An 18,165-nucleotide genomic window follows, 5' to 3' on the forward strand; every position below is an offset into this window, starting at 1 on the left:
ACTCTTACAATCTGCAAAAGAGGACAGTCTCACGTGCATGATTGCATCCCCTTTGTACTGTGGGTCATGGAGATGTCTGTCTGTCTGCACAACCTGTGCTGTACTTCTGGGGGACACACAGACACTCCAGCAATGCACTGCCAGCCTGCTCCACGGACCATTGAGGACCTTCAGCTATTCAATTGTTCCACAGAGAAGAGAAGGGCCGAGCCTTGTGCCTCTACAAGGCAAGGGAGGGGGGCGTGTCAGAGCTCTGAGGCTTCCAGGCCACGTGCTCCATGAGCTGGGCAGCCTGTGTTTGGGACAAAGGAAGTAGAAGTCACATGGCAAAAGGGCCATGGAAGGCAGCTGCATCCTCATACAGTCCTACGGCTGGAAGAGCCTTCAGGAGGTCATTGAGTTCAGCCCCCTGCTAAAAGTTGGACCAACCCCAACTCAATCATCCCAGCCAGGTCTTCGTCAAGCTGAGACTTAAAAACCTCTAGGAAGGAGATTCCACCTTCTGTGACGGGCCGGGTCTAGGCACCGCTGAGGGCGTCCGCTCAGGGCAAATTGTTCAAATTCGGGGCTCCTTAGAGCCCCCACACTGGAGACCTTCCAAAATAGGCCATAAACCAGTCCCACAGAGCGCTTCAGCTGCCTGCCCGGACAGTCAGAAGCCTCATGCGCAAAGCCCCTCCGACACCCCAGCAATATCCGTGCCCCAGATGGCCCTGGGCTTGCCCACAGGTGAGGGGTCTTAGAGCCCAATCTCACCTACCCGAAACAAGTTCTGTCCTGTTCTAAGAAACTAGCCACAGATCCCAGGTCATTTTACACTCTAGGCCTTACCCACAAGATCACGCTGAGCTAATCCTTTAGAATCTAAAGGTTTATTACTACAAGAAAGAAAAGCACGAGAGTAAGGTTAAAGTATCATACATCACATGCATCGAATCTCCCAGTTCAATGCAGCTCGCAGCAGAGATGTTATAACTGTTGGTTTAAAACTGTGACGTAGTGGGGGTACTTGCTGGGCTGTGGTGACCCCTGCTGTCTGGAGCAAGACCCAGCAGGGAAAACCTCACTATGCAAAGGTAATGCCAAACTTGTTGAACCAGACACCCCCCCATGGAGAGGAACAAAGGAAGGTGGAGGCTGCCCTGGCTGGGGGGGCAGAGCTGGAAGAGGGTTAGTGGGTTGTTGGCTGGAAGCATGGAGGAGAGCCTAGGGAAAGGGTCTGGAGTTTAGGGGCCCAGTCTCCCCCATCTCAAGGGGGCCTGAGGCATCCTAGCCCAGCTCTGTGACCAGATTACATCTGTGCTGTATCCTGGAGAGGCAATAAACAACCTCCATTACACCAGCTGGTGCAGTCTGTTTGTGCCATTTCGGGGTGCAGGAGACGGGGGAACCCCATCGCTCCATCACACTGGTGTCAGAAGTGGGATGCACTGCACCCCGTGGATGAAGCTTCCAGCGGTGAGCGACAAGGCGCTGTAGAAGCAAGAGCCCTGGAGCCAGGCGTGCTGGAGACAGAGCGAAGCGGTTCCTGGGAATCGTGGGGCGCTGCAGCACTAGACTGGTGAGTTTGCACCGAGGGGCCCAGCGGGCAGATGGCCTACGCCCAACTCTTGAAGGCAGAGCTGGTGGGGCTGTGCAGAGAGAGGGGCTTGCCTGTGCGGAAAGCAACCAAGGCCCAGTTGATTGCCCAGCTGGAAGAGAATGACCAGCCACAGGGCCAGGATCTTGTCCCCAGGGGAAGCAGCCAGACCCCCCCTGAGAGTGTGTCAGTCTCAGAGAGGGGGAGGAGCGCTGGAACCCAACGGAGAGATGAGACAGCGTCTCCTGGGAGGCCTGCAAGCCATAGCCCATCTAGGGCAGGGGGCCAGCCCAGCGGAGCTGCGGCGGCTGGAGATCCAGCTGCGAATGAAGGAATTGGAAGTACTGGACCGAGAGAAGGAGCGCCAAGACCGAGAGAGGGACCGCCAGGATCGAGAGAAGGAGCGCCAGGATCGAGAGAGGCAGCGACAACATGAGCTGGCCATGGCAGAGCAGAGAACCTGCGGGGCCCCGGCTGCGCCAAGAGTGGATGGGCCCCAGGGTCCCAGGACTGCCAGATGCTTTGAGAGGCTCGTGGTGGCCCAATTGAAGGATGTGGGTGACATAGACGGGTTCCTCAGCTCCTTTGAGAGGGCCTGTGGACTGCAGCGGGTCCCCCCAGCTGACTGGCTACAGGAGCTCGTCCCCGCACTGAACCAGGAGGCGGCCGGAGTGCTCAGTCAGCTGGAGGACCTACAGCCAGGGGATTACAACCGAGTCAAGGAGGCCCTGCTGCACAAGTTCGGGCTGACCCCCGAGATGTACAGGAAGAAGTTCCGGGGGGTACAGAAAGGGCCACGGGAGACCTATGTGGACCTGGCCTCCCGCCTGGCGCAATACTGCCGCAAGTGGGTGTCTGGAGTCGGAGCCCAGACCGTAGAGGAGCTGCTCAAGCTGGTCATGATGGAGCAGCTCTATGAAGCGTGCCCACCCAAACTGAGGCTGTGGCTCAAGGACCGGAGACCAGAGACCCCTCAGGAGGCCGGGAGACTGGCGGATGAGTTCACGGAGAGCCGGTCCGGGTGTGAACGGGAGTCCCGGAGAGAAAGAGAATCGCGCAGAGACCGGTTCTCAGCTGAGCAACGGAGAGAGACACCTCCGAGGCGAGCCCCAGGGACCAGGACCAGTCATCGAAACCCCAGAAAACCAGCCAGGGCCCGGGCAGAGCCGACCCGAATGGGCCCACAGAACCTAACTTGCCATCGCTGTGGGCAACGAGGCCACAAGAGGGCTCAATGCACCAGGCGCAAGAACAGGTCCCATGACCTGGGACTTTCCAGGGTTAACTGGCTGGGGCGGGAGGAAGGGCAGGCTGCCCCAGAGGCAGGGGCTGGCCGGCAAACCTCCGCTCGGGGAGGGGGGGAAGGATGCTCAGTGCACCTCCCCTGGGAGGTCTGACCCTCGGGAGACAGATTTATCCGTGCACCGGGTGGGGGTGGGGCGGCCCCTACGGAGGGACTGCCTCATACCCCTGGAGGTGGATGGCAGGAAGGGGACGGGTTTCTGGGACACAGGGGCGGAGGTGACGCTGGCCCGACCCGACATAGTGGCCCCAGACCGTATGCTATCCGACACTCAGCTGACACTGAGGGGCATAGGGAGCACCCCCTTTAAGGTACCCGTAGCCAGGGTGCATCTGAAATGGGAGGCCAAGGAGGGCCCCAAGGAAGTGGGGGTGCACCCGCACTTGCCCACCGACGTGCTAATGGGGAGTGACCTAGAGGAGTGGCCAGACGGACCCCACAGGACGCTGGTCACCACCCGTAGCCAGAGCAAGCGAGGGGCTGGCGGCCCGGAACTCGAGGAGGTTCCCCAACAGGGGGCCCAGGGCCCCGTCCCAGCAAGTACCCCCACTACGTCACAACATCACATGCATCGAATCTCCCAGTTCAATGCAGCTCGCAGCAGAGATGTTATAACTGCTGGTTTAAAAGTCTTTGGTGTACATCCAACATCAGTTCTTTCCGGCTCCTCTGTCCCTGCACTCTTGCCTCTGGGATGAAGAGCTGAGCTGAGCACCAAGATGGAGTCGGCAACATGGCCTGTTTATACCCCCTCCTGGCTTCTTCCAAGCTGGAGGGAGTCACATGACCAGTGGCCAGGTGTGGTCCATTGTTCCCTGGAGCTTGTCCATGGGCAAACATTCCTGGCCCATTGCTCTACCTCAGACAGAGAATCTTTCAGCATCAACACAGAGTCCATCTTTATAACGTCACAGCCAGACATTACACAGGTATATGAAGAGCATATACAGAATCAGTAGAAATTAAGCTTTCGTTTGACACCGCACATGGCCCTCTTTGTCTCAGTTTTGGGGCAAACACTCCCCCATGGGCACAGCAGTGATATGGCTGCTCCCCTCAAAATCCAGTAATGTGACACCCCCTCCCTAGGGAACCCCTCCCAGTGCTTCACCACCCTCCTAGGGAAATAGTTTCCTAAGATCCAACCCAGAGCTCTCCCACTGTAACCTGAGCCCATTGCTCCTTGTTCTGCATCTGTCACCAGTGAACAGCCTCTTTCCACCCTCTTGGAATCTCCCTTCAGGAAGTTAAAGGCTGCTCTTAAATCCCCCCTCACTCTTCCCTTCTGCAGACTAAACAAACCCAAATCCCTCAGCCTCTCCTCGTAGGTCATGTGCTTCAGCCCCTTAATCATTTTGTTGCCCTCCGCTGGCCCCTCTTTAATTTGTCCACCTCCCCTCTGTATTGGGGGGCCCAGAATTGGAAGCAAAATTCCAGATGTGGCCTCACTAGTGTTGAATGAAGGGGAATAATCACTTCTCTGGATCTTCTGGCAATGCTTCTCCTAATACTCCCTAATTTGTCATTAGCCTGCTTGGCTACAAGGGCGCCCTGTTGACTTAGATCCAACTTCTAATCCACTGTAACCCCCAGGTCCTGTTCTGCCAAACTGCTGCTTAGCCTGTCAGTCCCCAGCCTGTAGCAGTGGTTGTGATTCTTCCATCCTAAGGGCAGGACTCTGCACTTGTCCTTGTTGAACCTCAGATTTCTATTGGGCTAAAACTCCAAGTCACTCTGGACCCTATCCCTGCCCTTCAACATATCTACCTCTCCCCCTAACTTAGTGTCATTTGCAAGCTTGCTGAGGATGCAATCCATCCCCTCAGCCAGGTAACTAATAAAGATGGTGAAGAAAACTGGCCATAGAACAGACCCTTGGGGCACTCTGCTTGACACTGACCGCCAACCAGACAACAGGTTGCTCACTACCTGTTGAGCCTGACAATCCAGCCAGCTTTCTATCCACCTCCTTTTCTGAGGCATAAGGATCTTGCGCCAAAGGGTTTTTTTGGAACATGTCCACACTGCTTATTTTAGGGCAAAAACCCTTTGCACAAAAACAAACTAGAAGAGATTATGCAAACGAAGCATGAGAAAATGCTAATTTGTGCTTCATTTGCATTGCTTCTTCCAGCAAAATTGTAGTGTTGATGTAGCCTCAAATCATGACTGGTGTGGAAAAAGTGAAGAAGGAAAAGTTATTTTCTTATTCCCAGAATTGCCCCTCCTCTTTCAGCATCACCCTGTCCCCTCTCCTCTGCCACCCCCACTGACAACTTCCCATTCTGCCACCCCTGCTCCTCCTGCCCTTTCCCCTAATTGTCTCATCTTGGTCTCCTGTCATTATCTGTCCTCCGCCCTGCCCCTTGATGCCTCTTTCTTCTCCTGCCCCCTTTGTCTCCCCTCAGCAGAAGCACCTTCCTCCCCTCACCCACCTTCCCCTTGTTACTCCTCCTGCCCCTTCCCTCTCTTTCTGCCTTCCTGACACCTGCTGGGTGGGGCAGCATGTTGGGTGGCTGCCCCATGTGCTGGGGCCGTGGTGCTCTTTTTAGTCCCACAGTCCCAGCCCCGGCAGCCATGGTTCCAGCTGCTCCAAGGGGCTGGGCCACATGGTGGGCAGTTGCCCCATGTGCCAGGACTGGAGCCAAGCCATGGTGCTATTTTTAGTGCTGTGGCCCAGGTTCCCGCTCCAGCAGCCACCACTCAGATGCCCAGCTGCTCCTGGGGTGGGCAGTCACACACTATGCAGCTTACCCTGGGAGCAGCTGGGGCCACAGCCATGCATCTCTGCTTAGGGGGTGGGCAGGAATGAAATTCTTGGTGTGCTCATGCAGGTGTGCACCTTACAGGGAGCCCTGCCAGGCAGAGTCCTCCCAGTTGGCACCAGTTGCAGATCCAGGACCATCGACCTCTCATCCACTCTGGTGACAGCTCCTGTACAAGGTGGAGTCCTCACAGGTGGCACCAGTCAATCAGCAGGATGGTTCCCTTCAGCACCGGTGCTGGGAGAGCTCTGTATATGGAGGAGTCCCCCCCGGTGATCTTATACCTGTGCAGAGGCTACCAGTGAGACACAGTACCGCTCCTTCAGAGCCCTCACATTCCACATCCCTGTTGGAATTGGAACCAGAAGGCCATGTGTCAGGGAGCAAGCCCCCCCCATCATGCCTCAGTGCCCCCAACTGCCCTCATCTAGCCCCTCTCAGGGGAAGTTACAGTCTGTATGGGTTGCTCATCATTGGCATCAGGGTTGCTCAACTGCCCTGCTTACCTAGTCTGCATCATGATCCACCTCCAAACCAGGGTTTTGTCTCCAGCCCCTAGCCAGGGGGAGTCTTGGCTGGCCCCCCAGCCCTTGCTAGCTATCCCCAGCTTGTTTCCCTCCTAGGCACTCCTGCTTCCTCCACACTCAGCTCTTCATTGGCTCCCACATCTAAGCAAACTGTGCTTCTCTATATACCTGCCAGCTGGGCTTTCACTCGCCCTAATGGTTTCAGCTGGCTTCTACGAGCCAATTGTGCTTCCCTAGATAGTTGCCAGCTGGGCTCTCCCTAGCCCAAAAAGCTTCAGCTGTTTCTGAGTCCTGGTCTTAAAGGGCCAGTGCAGGGCAGGCACTGGTCACACCATGGATGGAAAAGGAGGTGCTGTGATCGGCACAGGTCCGTATGGAGAAGAGACAGGAGTTGATTCTACAATGACTTCTCAGTGGCAGGCCTGGACTCAGTGGCCATTCTGGACTCCTGGGGCCTATGACCAGACACAAGTTGGGGGCTCCAGGTCGGCCTCCAGCGCTTCAGTGAATGGGGGCCTTCCTTCAGAGGCTCTGGGTGCAGACCCTACCTTGGGGGCTTGCCTCCAATTGAAGGTGGGTAATCAGCAGCTGGTGTTCACCTGCTACAATTTTAACACACGGGCATCCGTGACCAAATGAAATAACTCCTCCCCCGGACTCTAGGTCTGAGCTCGCAGGTATTTCGGATAAGCTGCAAACCCAAAGTGACCTGGTAACGTGGCTGAGCCTCTGGGATCCGGAGAATGTTTTGTATCATGAGCTGAGTTTTAAAATAACTTCTCAGTGTATTGGAGCTGGGTGCTACTGGTGAGCCAGAGAACTGGAAGGCAGCAAGGGGGGGGGTGCGTGGAATCGATAGGACTGACCAATGAGCCCAGGCTTATTGATTATGTAATCGACTACACGCTGCCATCCCTAGTGGGAAGGGGCTGGTGCTGGGGGAGTCCAGGCTAGAGATGTGAGAGGGGCGATGGTGGAGATTTGCAGGGTGATGTGTTGGTGAGAGGAGGGGCAGGAGCTGGCCATGGGGAGGCTCGTACCTTGGTCTCACGGCAGCCCTTGTCCGTGTTTGTCTTTAGGTCTATAACTTGCTCCCTGATTTTCGACAAGGAGACTCCTATCAAGGGCATAAGTCATGTTACTGTCAAAAAAATATTGGAGTTCCACCTCCTCATCCCCACAGTGTGCGGGAGAAAATTTGGCAATCCCAGAGGTGGCGCAGGGGGACGAGATTTGGAGCTGACCCGCTGACAGACCCCAACGGCCTGTTTCAGGTAGGGTTGTGCCTGGCCCTGCCTCTGTCTCCTTTGTAGCCTGAAAGGACTAAACTGGCTCTGCCGTGCCCAGGCTGCTGGGGCGACGTCCCACCAAACAGTCCGGCCTGTTCTAGAGACACCCCAGGGATGCTCCTCGCAAACTCAGGGCTGGGCTGCACCTCCCCCCCGCCCCCTTCACACCCAGCCCAGGCCCCAGGACAGATCCCCTGCGTATGCACACAGCAGGAATGTTACCCCCGGCTCCTGGGTGCAGGGATCTGACAGGCGGGGGCAGCGCCATGACCAGTTACGGCTGCCTGGCAGTTCCTGTTACAGCCCATCCGCGCTGTACGTTCAAGATACAATAAAAAAAAATTGGACTGACAGCGAAACAACTTAACGTGGGATTCTTTTCCCTCCGCGGTTGAATCCCATTGGTGCAGATTGGATTTTTTGGTGGGGGGGGCAAAGCAGACCCTGTCTGTGGCGGCCTGGGCTGGCCATGAATGGAAGCTGCTCTGCCCCGTCCCAGATCCCCACCGGGAACCCGGCGGACGAGGGCTACTGGACCCACGTGAGCGAGCCCAGCTCAGTTGCAGCTGGCCCCAGATCTGTGACTGTGGTTAAGCATTTTCAATGTAGGAAGAGCCGGCGGGCAGGTGCCATTTCCAGTGCAGAGCCGCAGGGGAAGCAGGTCCCGGCGCAGTGCGAGCCGGGGCTGAGCGCCTCCCCCACTGACGGATCGTGCCCTCGATAACAATGTTACTGACGACTCAGGGAGTGAAATGCTTCTTCACGTCCCTAGTCACAGGCAGCCCTGCCAGGCGGCCCAGCGAGGCCCTGCCCCGGCGCACACAGCCGCAGCCACCGCAGGGCGCCCGGCCACAGCGCTGCCTCGGCTCTGGGCGTGTCCCCCCCAAGGGCCCGTCTCCTTGTCATTCCTCACGTCCCTGCCCAGGGCCCCCCTCGGGCACCGTCCCTGCACCAGCCCCGGGGCAGAGCTGAGGTGGCCCCTGCCTGACCCTTCACTGCCTGGCGGCCAGGGGTTCAGGGCCAGGGCTCCCCTCAGTCTGGAAGGGCAGGGCCCCGCTGGGCAGCGCCAGTCTGTGCTCAGGTCATGTGGGGGCATTGAACAGACAGTCAGAGACGCCCCCGCGAGCTCCCAGTCTGAGCCCGCAACGGGAGGAGGGACCAGAGAGGGGAGGGGCCCTGCCCAGCTCACCCAGCAGGTGGGTGTGGAGGGGAGGAGCAGAACCCAGGAGCGAGCGTCCCAGCCTCCGGCCCACGCAGCCTGGCATGGGCAGAGTGAGCTGCCGGAACAGTCACTGGGATACCGGCCCAACAGCGCCACGTGTGAGGCTGCAATTGGCTCCTGGTGGCAGCCCCCTCGCTGGGGACTTGCAGTGCTGAAGCCAGACCCCTGGGGAGAAGTGCTGTATGGAAAAGGGCGGGGGGAGGTGAGCCAATGGGCCTTTCCCAGCCCCATGCCTCAGTTTCCCTCTGTGCAGGGTACTGAGCCCAGTCCTTGGCAGAGCCAGTTCTGGGCAGGTGCCGAGTCTCCGTGAATTCTGCTCCGGCGTTGCCCTGTCACCCTGTGCCCTGGCCAGTAACAAGGGCCTGGCGCCGCCTCTGGTGCTTTAGCGGCTCCTGACGCTTTTTCCTTCTCGCCCAGGATGCAGCTTTGAAGCTTCTCACCAACACCCGCATCTGTGAGCATCAGTTCCGGGAAACGCCAATTGGCGATGTCCATAACCTAGGTCAGTGCTCCAGGAGCTTCCGTCCCCTGTGGTCAGCAAACCCCAACCCTCTCGGCCCCCCGGGGGAGACGGCCCCGCGGGCGCCTGCATCGGGCCTGGGTTCTGATTCTGGTTCTGACAGTGCCCTTGGCAGATCCATTGTTCTCCATGGGTGGAGGAGGCAGGTTTCTCCATTGTCCTCAATGGGCCTCTCCATTGTCCCAGCTGCTCAGTGTGGCTAATGACCGGCCCGTCTGGCTCGCGGCTCCTCCGCGGGCTCTGGAGGGCAACGTCCCATTAACCCTGTGTGGGCAGAGGCCGGGCTGAGCTCAGGGCTCCCTGGATACAGCCACATGCTTAGTCCACTGGGGTGAGCTGCATGTAGGACCCCCAGCCTGGCCCCTCCAGCCCAGCCCAGCCACTGGCTGCTCCAGTCCAGACAGACCTGGGCAGGGGCCAGTTCTCAGAGCTCCCAGTGGCCACGTCCATCCCCAGAATGGCCCCAAGCATTGAGACTTTCAGGGGCAGACACGTGAGCCATGTGACCCCCAAAGCAGCGTGGGGTCCCCTCACCCCCCTTTGGATCTTTGCTAGCCTTCCGTTGGGACGTATGTTCCTATGGGGGGGAGCAGCCCCCACAGATCGTCGCTCAGCCGGAGCTCGTGCCCTGTGCCCAGCCGGAGCTGGCGCCGCGTGCGTACTTCCCAGAGACGTGGCTGTGGGACCTGGTGGCTGTGGGGTGAGTGAGGGGCTGTCACACACCGTCCCTGCCAGGGCTCCGGGCCAGACCCTGGGAAGCAGCCGCTCCCGGATGCAGCGCCCTGGCGGGGGGGCTGCCCACGTGGGGCCGGTTCCAGCGCCTGTTGCCAGCGGAGAGGAACCCAGCACAGCAGCGGCAATAACAGCCCAGCGCCGAGGGAGAGCGAGGCAGGGGGCTGGGAGCCTGGGGAGCCCCGGGGCCCTGCGTCTCGCTAGCAGAGTGGGGTTCACACCAGCCCCTCCCCCTGCTCTGCACATGAGGGACCAGTGGGAGGGCGGGGATCCCAGCAGGGGAAACTGGGGCTGGTTCCCAGGAATAGCCCCTGGAAGGGAGTCGTGTCCGGCTGCAGAACGGGGGAATCCCCCTCCCATGGGACACTGAGTCCAGCCCAGGAGCCACAGGGCAGGGCAGGATCCTGCGCTAGCTGGGGTGGTGCAGAGGCAGGCGAGCTGGGGGCACTGAAAGTGCTTCCCCCCCCTTGTGCATACTTGGGACCAGCCTGTTTCTGGGCACTCGGCTCAGGGCCCCAGCCGGGACGTCTCTGCTGGCTCTGCCCGTGGTGCTCCCCCCGGGGCGGCTGCGTCTGACGCTCTGTGTGTGTCTGTCCGTGCCCAGCGAGGGGGGCTCGACGGACGTCCCGCTCTCGGTGCCCGACACCCTCACGCAGTGGAAAGCCGGGATGTTCTGCACGGCGGAGGGGAGCTTTGGGCTCTCCCCCACGGCCACCCTCACAGTCGTCAAGCCCTTCTTTGTGGAGCTGGCCTTGCCGTACTCCGTGGTCCGGGGAGAGGCCTTCACCCTAAAGGCCACCGTCTCCAACTCCCTGCAGCAGTGCATCAAGGTGAGCGCCGCCCAGGGCTGCCCTGCCCAAGCTGCTGGGGCTGGTGACCTGGGACTTGGGGCTGGGCAGCGGCGCAGGTCAGTGACTGGCACCAGTACCCCATGGTTGTGAGCCAGACACCTCGCAGTGACCCCTGGGCTCAGTACAATGCAGCGAATGGGGCCAGAGCCTCGGAGTGTCCTGTCTTGGCCTGGAGCTGGCGCGTGTGAGCGTGGTCCTGCAGCCCTAAGGGGCTCTCGTGTCGGGCCCACAGGTGCGGGTGACGCTGGCGGAGTCGGCGCAGTTCCGGGTACAGGCGGGTGAGGACGGCGCCTACAGCAGCTGCCTGTGTGCAGACGAAGGGAAAACTTTCCAGTGGGAGGTGACGGCGAGCAGCCTGGGTAAGGGGCGCTGGGGCTCTGTGGTGGGGGAGGGGTGGGGAAAGCATGGGGGGGGGGAAGGGAAGGGATGCTGGAGCCTTCGCTCTAGGCAGGTGGGGCCTTTGCAGGAGCCTGGGGGTGTTACCGGGGTTTGCAGACCCCACCGCAGCGGTAACTTTAGGGTTTCAGTCCAGGCGCTGTCAGGAGGAAACCAATGGGAACAGCAATGCCCTCTGCTGAAAGACTAATGCACCTGGGTGGCGGATATACGAGACGGGGGAAGGCGCCAGCCTGGTCCCCCCAATACTCCTCCCCCCGAATGCCCACTGCAGGCACTCGGCAGGGTGGAGCGTTGCTGCCCCCGAGCACCATGCCTTCCCTCCCTGTGCTCTGGGGCTACATGCCACCCACCTCCCTGTGATGCTGGGAGGGGGACATGCTGTGGCTGCTGTGGGGAGCAAGGCCGTGGAAGAAAGGGCTGAGGGTGGGTTGGGGTTTTGCCTCCCACAGTCCTATCCCTGTTACAGCCAGTCCAGTCCGTGTGCAGTCCCTAAAGCAGCAGTGGCTGAGATTTCAGGACCCCCGGACACAAGAGACAGTTCTAGAGCATCCAAGTATTTACCTACCAGCGGTTACCTGCAGGCTCCCATGGCCAGTTGCTCTTCACTGGGGAGAAAAAGGTGTCAGGAAAATGATCCCCAATGGGCTTCAGAGACTGCTCCAAAGTGCACCGGCCCAGCGAGGCTTCCTGAGTAACTGCTACAACACACACAGGCCCGGTCCCCCAAGGCATCGCTGCTCCGCCTGCACATTCCACGGCCGTCTGTGTGTGATCACACTTCTGTGGCAGAGGCACCCGCCCCCTAGGGACCTTACATTGCATTAGATCAGCTAACCAAGGAGTCGATGGAATTTCTGTGGACCACTCAATTAGTTGATAAGGGGGAAACGGCTGAGCCACAGTGGGGTCAGCTCCCAGCCTCAGGAGCTAACCCCACTGGTGACTCCGCCGTTAAATGTCTTAAGACCCACCTTGCAGCACAGAGATCAGTCACAAGCTGGGGAAAGGGGAGGCTTTGCACGCTGCCCCGGCCCCAAGGAGAATCCGACCAGCTAACAGGAGCTGAGAGCTTGTGCTGGGGGCAGGGCCGACACACAAAGCCCTCCACCACCCACCACCTCCCAGGAAGCCACAGAGAGCATTCAGCTGTTTCCAGCAACCTGGGACTGTGGCAGGGCTAAGCACCTCCCCTCCAGAGCCTGCTGTCGTCAGAGGGGTTCCTGATCAGTCTTCCGTCCATCAACATATGTTCCTCTGCCTGCTGTGTTAGCCAGGTGCAATTAGTCAACAAGACGCTTCCGGCAGCCCTCTGTCGGCAGAGAGATGCAGATTAGGCAGGTCGACATTGCAAATGAGGCAGGGATTTAAATATCCTGCAAAACTCCTTGCAGGAGGCAGAAGGGATCTGTCCAAAAAGGCTTTCTTTCTCGACAACTCCCCCTCTAGACTGCTGCTTTTTGCAGACAAAGTGCTGAATCTGCAAAATGCGGCAGCCATTTTAATGCAAATTAGGGACGGGATTTTTAAATCCCAGCCTCATTTGCAATGTCGACCTGCCTAATCTGCATCCCTCTACCGACAGAGGGATGCAGTGTAGACATACTCTCAGAGACCACAAATCGGATAAGGATCGAGAGCACCCGGCCAGGTTTACTGCCAAACAAGGTACAATAATAGTCAGTGAACAGACTCACCACTGTGCCGCTATGCATATGTACTCCTTGCCAATAGCGTAATCCCTAATCAATCCTGTGGGTCCAGCACCCCCCTCAGACAGCCGACCAGCACCCTTTGGGGTGCACTATTATACACAGTTACAAACAAGTTACGCAGCACTCCTGACTATCAGGTTGCCACCATCTGCTGCCTAGTTACCGCCCCCTACCTCAGCCAAGGGGGATTCAGTTACGATCCATCCTGTTGTCATTTCAGACCCCGTCCTGACCCTGGGTTGGTGTGTCTGGTATCTGACGCATGTGTTGGTACCAAGCTGTTGCTTAATGAGGTGTTCTGTGACGACCCCTCTGGACTGCTCTGGGCCTGCCCCTTAGTACCTCTGAGTTTCTGTGAGAGCATCCCTGTTCTTGCCAGCACCTGTGAGCAGGGCCTACCTCTTGCTCACAACTTTCTACACCTGCCACTGGCATCCCAGCCCCTCCTTCCCCCAGGTCCCAACCCAAACCCTCTGCAACCCCCATCTCCAGGTGACAACTAGGGATGTTGACTATCAGTTAATTGAATAGTCGAATAGCCTCATGAATTCTTATCAGTTAATCTTAAGAACACTAGCCAATTAGCCCGTCATGAGAGGGGATTTACAGGTCTCTCCTCCATGTCGGTCTTCTCTCCCGAGCCTTCGGTCGGTCGGTCGGTCGGTGTCTCTCTCCCTCTCTCCCCCTCCCCCTCCTCCTCTCCCACCCCCCAAAACGGCCGTTTGGGCCCCGCACTCCCCATGCAGCACGGGCCGCCCAGAGGGAACAGCCAGCATTTCAGCAACAGCGCCCCCCCGAGGGAACAGCCAGCATTTCAGCAACAGCGCCCCCCCGAGGGAACAGCCAGCATTTCAGCAACAGCGCCCCTCCGAGGCAACAGCCAGCATTTCAGCAACAGCGCCCCCCCCAGAGGGAACAGCCAGCATTTCAGTAACAGCGCCCCCCGAGGGAACAGCCAGCATTTGAGCAACAGCGCCCCCCCGAGGGAACAGCCAACATTTCAGCAACAGCGCCCCCCCGAGGGAACAGCCAACATTTCAGCAACAGCGCCCCCCCCGAGGGAACAGCCAGCATTACAGCAACAGCGCCCCCCAGAGGAAACAGCCAGCATTTCAGCAACAGCGCCCCCCCAGAGGGAACAGCCAGCATTTCAGCAACAGCCCCCCCAGAGGGAACAGCCAGCATTTCAGCAACAGCGCCCCCCCGAGGGAACAGCCAGCATTTCAGCAACAGCGCCCCCCAGAGGGAACAGCCAGCATTTCAGCAACAGCGCCCCCCCCAGAGGGAACAGCCAGCATTTCAGTAACAGCGCCCCCCAGAGGGAACAGCCAGCATTTCAGCAACAGCGCCCCCCCGAGGGAACAGCCAGCATTTCAGCAACAGCGCCCCCCCCAGAGGGAACAGCCAGCATTTCAGTAACAGCGCCCCCCGAGGGAACAGCCAGCATTTCAGCAACAGCGCCCCCCAGAGGGAACAGCCAACATTTCAGCAACAGCGCCCCCCCAGAGGGAACAGCCAGCATTTCAGTAACAGCCCCCCCCCAGAGGGAACAGCCAGCATTTCAGCAACAGCGCCCCCCAGAGGGAACAGCCAACATTTCAGCAACAGCGCCCCCCCAGAGGGAACAGCCAGCATTTCAGCAACGGCCCCCCCCAGAGGGAACAGCCAGCATTTCAGCAACAGCGCCCCCCCGAGGGAACAGCCAGCATTTCAGCAACAGCGCCTCCCAGAGGGAACAGCCAGCATTTCAGCAACAGCGCCCCCCCAGAGGGAACAGCCAACATTTCAGCAGCAGCGCCCCCCCCCAGGGAACAGCCAGCATTTCAGCAACAGCGCCCCCCCGAGGGAACAGCCAGCATTTCAGCAACAGCGCCCCCCCGAGGGAACAGCCAGCATTTCAGCAACAGCGCCCCCCCAGAGGGAACAGCCAGCATTTCAGCAACAGCGCCCCCCCCAGAGGGAACAGCCAACATTTCAGCAACAGCGCCCCCCCCAGAGGGAACAGCCAGCATTTCAGTAACAGCGCCCCCCACCAGAGGGAACAGCCAGCATTTCAGCAACAGTGCCCCCCCGAGGGAACAGCCAGCATTTCAGCAACATCGCCCCCCCCCGAGGGAACAGCCAGCATTTCAGCAACAGCGCTCCCCCGAGGGAACAGCCAGCATTTCAGCAACAGCGCCCCCCCGAGGGAACAGCCAGCATTTCAGCAACAGCGCCCCCCAGAGGGAACAGCCAGCATGTTACATGTGCAGTTACATGTGCAGTCTATAGCATTAACCTATAAGCTTATTGCTTCCATCCTTAGTCACAATCCAAACCCTCTGCACCCTCCATCTCCAGATCGCAGCTCCCTCCCAGACCCTGCACCACCTCCTTCATCCCTCTCCCATGCTAGAGCCCTCGTTTGTACCCTGCACCCCAATGCCCTACCCCAGGTCACTACCCCCTCCTTCACTCAGATGCTCTTGCAGCCCGCACACCCCCTGCTGCACCCCAGTGCCCTACCATGAGCTCCCTTCTGCACGAAACCTCCAGCCTAGAACCCACACAAAAGTGCAGCCCTTAACCACATACAGCATTTTGGAATGGCCCTTCATCAAAAAATACTGACTACCCCTGCGCTAAAGCCGGCTTTCCAAGTGACCCCATACTACGTGGAGCCAGAATGCACACAATATGGCTGCAAATAGCTGGATCACACCCAAGTAAAGGCTAATGGAGGAAGATGGGTAGGGGTTGGGGCACTACAGGCTCTGTGCTGGGAGTGTGGGGGGGAGGCAGGAAAGGCTCCCTGAGGGGTTGGTGCCACGGGGGAAGGGAACAGATGGGAAGAGCTGCAGGGTGGGGGGAAGAAGACAACCCTGCAGAGAAACTCCTTCCAGCCTACGCACCATTTCCCAGTCACCACCTCCCTCCGCCCGGCCCTCTCTCTTCTCCCCCTTTCTCTCTCTCGCCATTTTTCTTGATTCTCATTTTCTCTCCCTTCTTCCCCGCCTGCCCCCTTGCTGTCCCCTCCCCAGAGACCGTAGCCCTCTCTGCCCCAGGAGAGTGTGGGGCTGTCTAACAGGTGTCTCCACCTTGCTCCGCAGGGGAGGTGAATTTCACCGTCAGCACGGAGGCCCTGCGCACCGAGGAGCTGTGCGGCACGGAGCTGGCCGTGGTGCCGGCCCAGGGGCACGTGGACACCGTGATCAAGCCCCTGCGGGTCCTGGTCAGTGTCTGCTGGGGCCGGGCCCAGTGGAGGGAGGTGGGGTGGCCATGGACCACGTGTACACTTGTGATTGACCTTTGTTCTGCCCAGAGAATAACGCCCCAGCACCCCACTGTCCCCCTGTCTGACCCCGGCCTGCGCTGCCCTGCCCCTGCCCCGGCCCCTGCCCTGCCCGGGGGCCCTGGCTGCCCAACCCCGTCAGGCTGTTACATGTGCAGTCCTGTCTCCTGACTCTATGATGCTGCTTCCCAACAGCCGGGGGGGGATCGTGGAGGAGAAGTCGCCCAGCTCCCTGCTCTGCCAGGAAGGTAGGAGCCCAGCGCCTGTCTGGGGTCAGTAACACAGGGCCCCCCGACTGGCGTGAGACATCTCTAGTGCTGCTCTGGTGGGCTGAACCATATTCAGTGGGGGGTAGGAGGGGTCACTGAACTCTCCCCCGTTCCAAGGGCCCCCATTCCACGGATCATACTCGGCTCGGAGCCTTCCCAGGTTCAATCAGTGGGGCCGGCTCGTTGGAAGGGGCCCGGGAGCCGAGCGTTCAACGGGCCAGTGGGGACGCTGCGACTGGTGTAACTGGGGCCGTCCCAGCAGGAGTGGGAGGAATCCTGCCCCTCCAGGCCCCCACACATTTCCCCTCCCTCCAGCTCCTCAGATGCCCCTGGAACCCCTCGTGCTGGGCCGGGCCGGCAGGGCGGGTTCCCTGCGTGTGTTCAGGGCGACTCATGGAGCCCGTCTGACTGGGGGGGGCAGGGCTTGGGGAGAGCGCTCAGCCCCACTCAGACACCTGGGCCACCTCGCACTCCCTCTGGGGCTCAGACCCTGCCTGGGCGGGAGTGGGGGGAGGGGCTCTCTCCTCATCCCTCCCCCCCTTGCCTTGCAGGGGAGCACACAGAGGCTGAGTACAGCGCCCCCTGCGGCTCAGGTAGGTGTGATGCACCCACCCATCTCCAGTCCCTACACCTGTCCGGGGGGCAAGGCCGTGGGGGGGAGAGGTCTGTGTCGGGGGAAGGGTCTATGCGGGGCACAAGGGACTCTGTCTGTGGTGTGGGGGTGACTGTGAGGGGGGAGTCTTTGGGGGTTGGGAGAGTTCTGGGGGCCATGTGGAGAGGTGTCCATCGGGCGGGGGAGGGGTTTGATCCTCTCTCAGGGGGTGTTTGTTTATTTAAAGCCCCTGATGCCGAGACGTTGGGAATTTCCTGCTGAAGCCCCAGCCCAGCAGCCCCCCGCGCCCGTCCTGAGAGCCGCCCTGGCAGCCGGACACCCCAGGATCTTCTCGGCTGCTGCTGTTCCCCCTTTGCACCTTCTTCAGCCAACGCCTCCCTGGTTGCTCTGGAAACATCCCCCTGCTCCCCCCTCCCACCCCCAGACCAGCCGCGGGGTCCCAGGTGTCCGTCACCCGTGGGAACCAGGGGCTGCTGTGGGGACCCCAGGGGTTTGCCGTGTGTCCTGCTGAGACCCTAACACAAGATCCAACCCCCGGCTGTGTGTGAGGCTGCTCTCTTGCTTTGTGCTGCCCGGCTGCTGCTCCTCGCACGGCTCCTCCGCAGCCTGAGAGCAGCCGCTCCTGGGCCTGCGGCTCTGCCCCCTTCCTGCCCTGCGCTCACTGGGGCGGGGTTTGGATCGAACCCTGCGACAGCCCCCAGGTCCCAGCCCCGGCGGGCAGAGCTGCCCTGGGTACACAAGTCTCCATGGCAATGAACCAGCTGCCCCAGCCAGACGGGGCCAGAGCCTGAGACACACTGTGGCCGCCCAGCCAGGCCTGCAGAGTCCCCGGGCAGCCCAGGCCTGACGTTCCTGAGACTTACACTGTGAGCAGGTAGCAAGAAAACCCACAGACCGTTCATAGAGAAGCAAAACCTCTTTGTGGGCCCTTTTAGAGCAGGAAGGCCATGGCTGGGGGAGATGGAAGGGGGTTTACAGGCACCTGCTGCAGTGCAGAGGGGATGGGGCTGTCCCCAGGGGCCTGGGACTGAAAGATTCAGCTCAGTCTCAGTGGGAAGGGATGGCACAAATACCCCAGCGGGCTACATGGGTCTGTCTGGGGGGCAGGAGAAC

General features: G+C 59.8%; 1 protein-coding gene across 3 annotated transcripts in view; it reads left to right on the forward strand.

Moving 5' to 3' along the window:
* The window catches only part of LOC142826434 (alpha-2-macroglobulin-like protein 1), a 40,178-nt gene extending 22,441 nt beyond the window's left edge, over positions 1-17,737 (forward strand). Inside the window, exons 16-24 of one of the 3 annotated variants that reach the window (XM_075918692.1) lie at positions 7,254-7,448; positions 9,103-9,187; positions 9,761-9,905; positions 10,542-10,767; positions 11,021-11,147; positions 15,989-16,110; positions 16,366-16,418; positions 16,991-17,032; positions 17,279-17,418. In XM_075918692.1, the coding sequence (XP_075774807.1) occupies positions 7,254-7,448; positions 9,103-9,187; positions 9,761-9,905; positions 10,542-10,767; positions 11,021-11,147; positions 15,989-16,110; positions 16,366-16,418; positions 16,991-17,009 (972 nt within the window). In that variant the 3' untranslated portion in view covers positions 17,010-17,032; positions 17,279-17,418. Of the gene's footprint in view, positions 1-7,253; positions 7,449-9,102; positions 9,188-9,760; positions 9,906-10,541; positions 10,768-11,020; positions 11,148-11,653; positions 12,038-15,988; positions 16,111-16,365; positions 16,419-16,990; positions 17,033-17,278 lie in introns of those variants that run through there. The other 2 variants (XM_075918690.1, XM_075918691.1) reach the window with 2 other exon arrangements.
* Positions 17,738-18,165: the final 428 nt, after the last annotated feature.

Source organism: Pelodiscus sinensis, unplaced genomic scaffold, assembly GCF_049634645.1.
Source record: "Pelodiscus sinensis isolate JC-2024 unplaced genomic scaffold, ASM4963464v1 ctg39, whole genome shotgun sequence".
Classification (NCBI taxonomy): Eukaryota; Metazoa; Chordata; order Testudines; family Trionychidae; genus Pelodiscus; species Pelodiscus sinensis.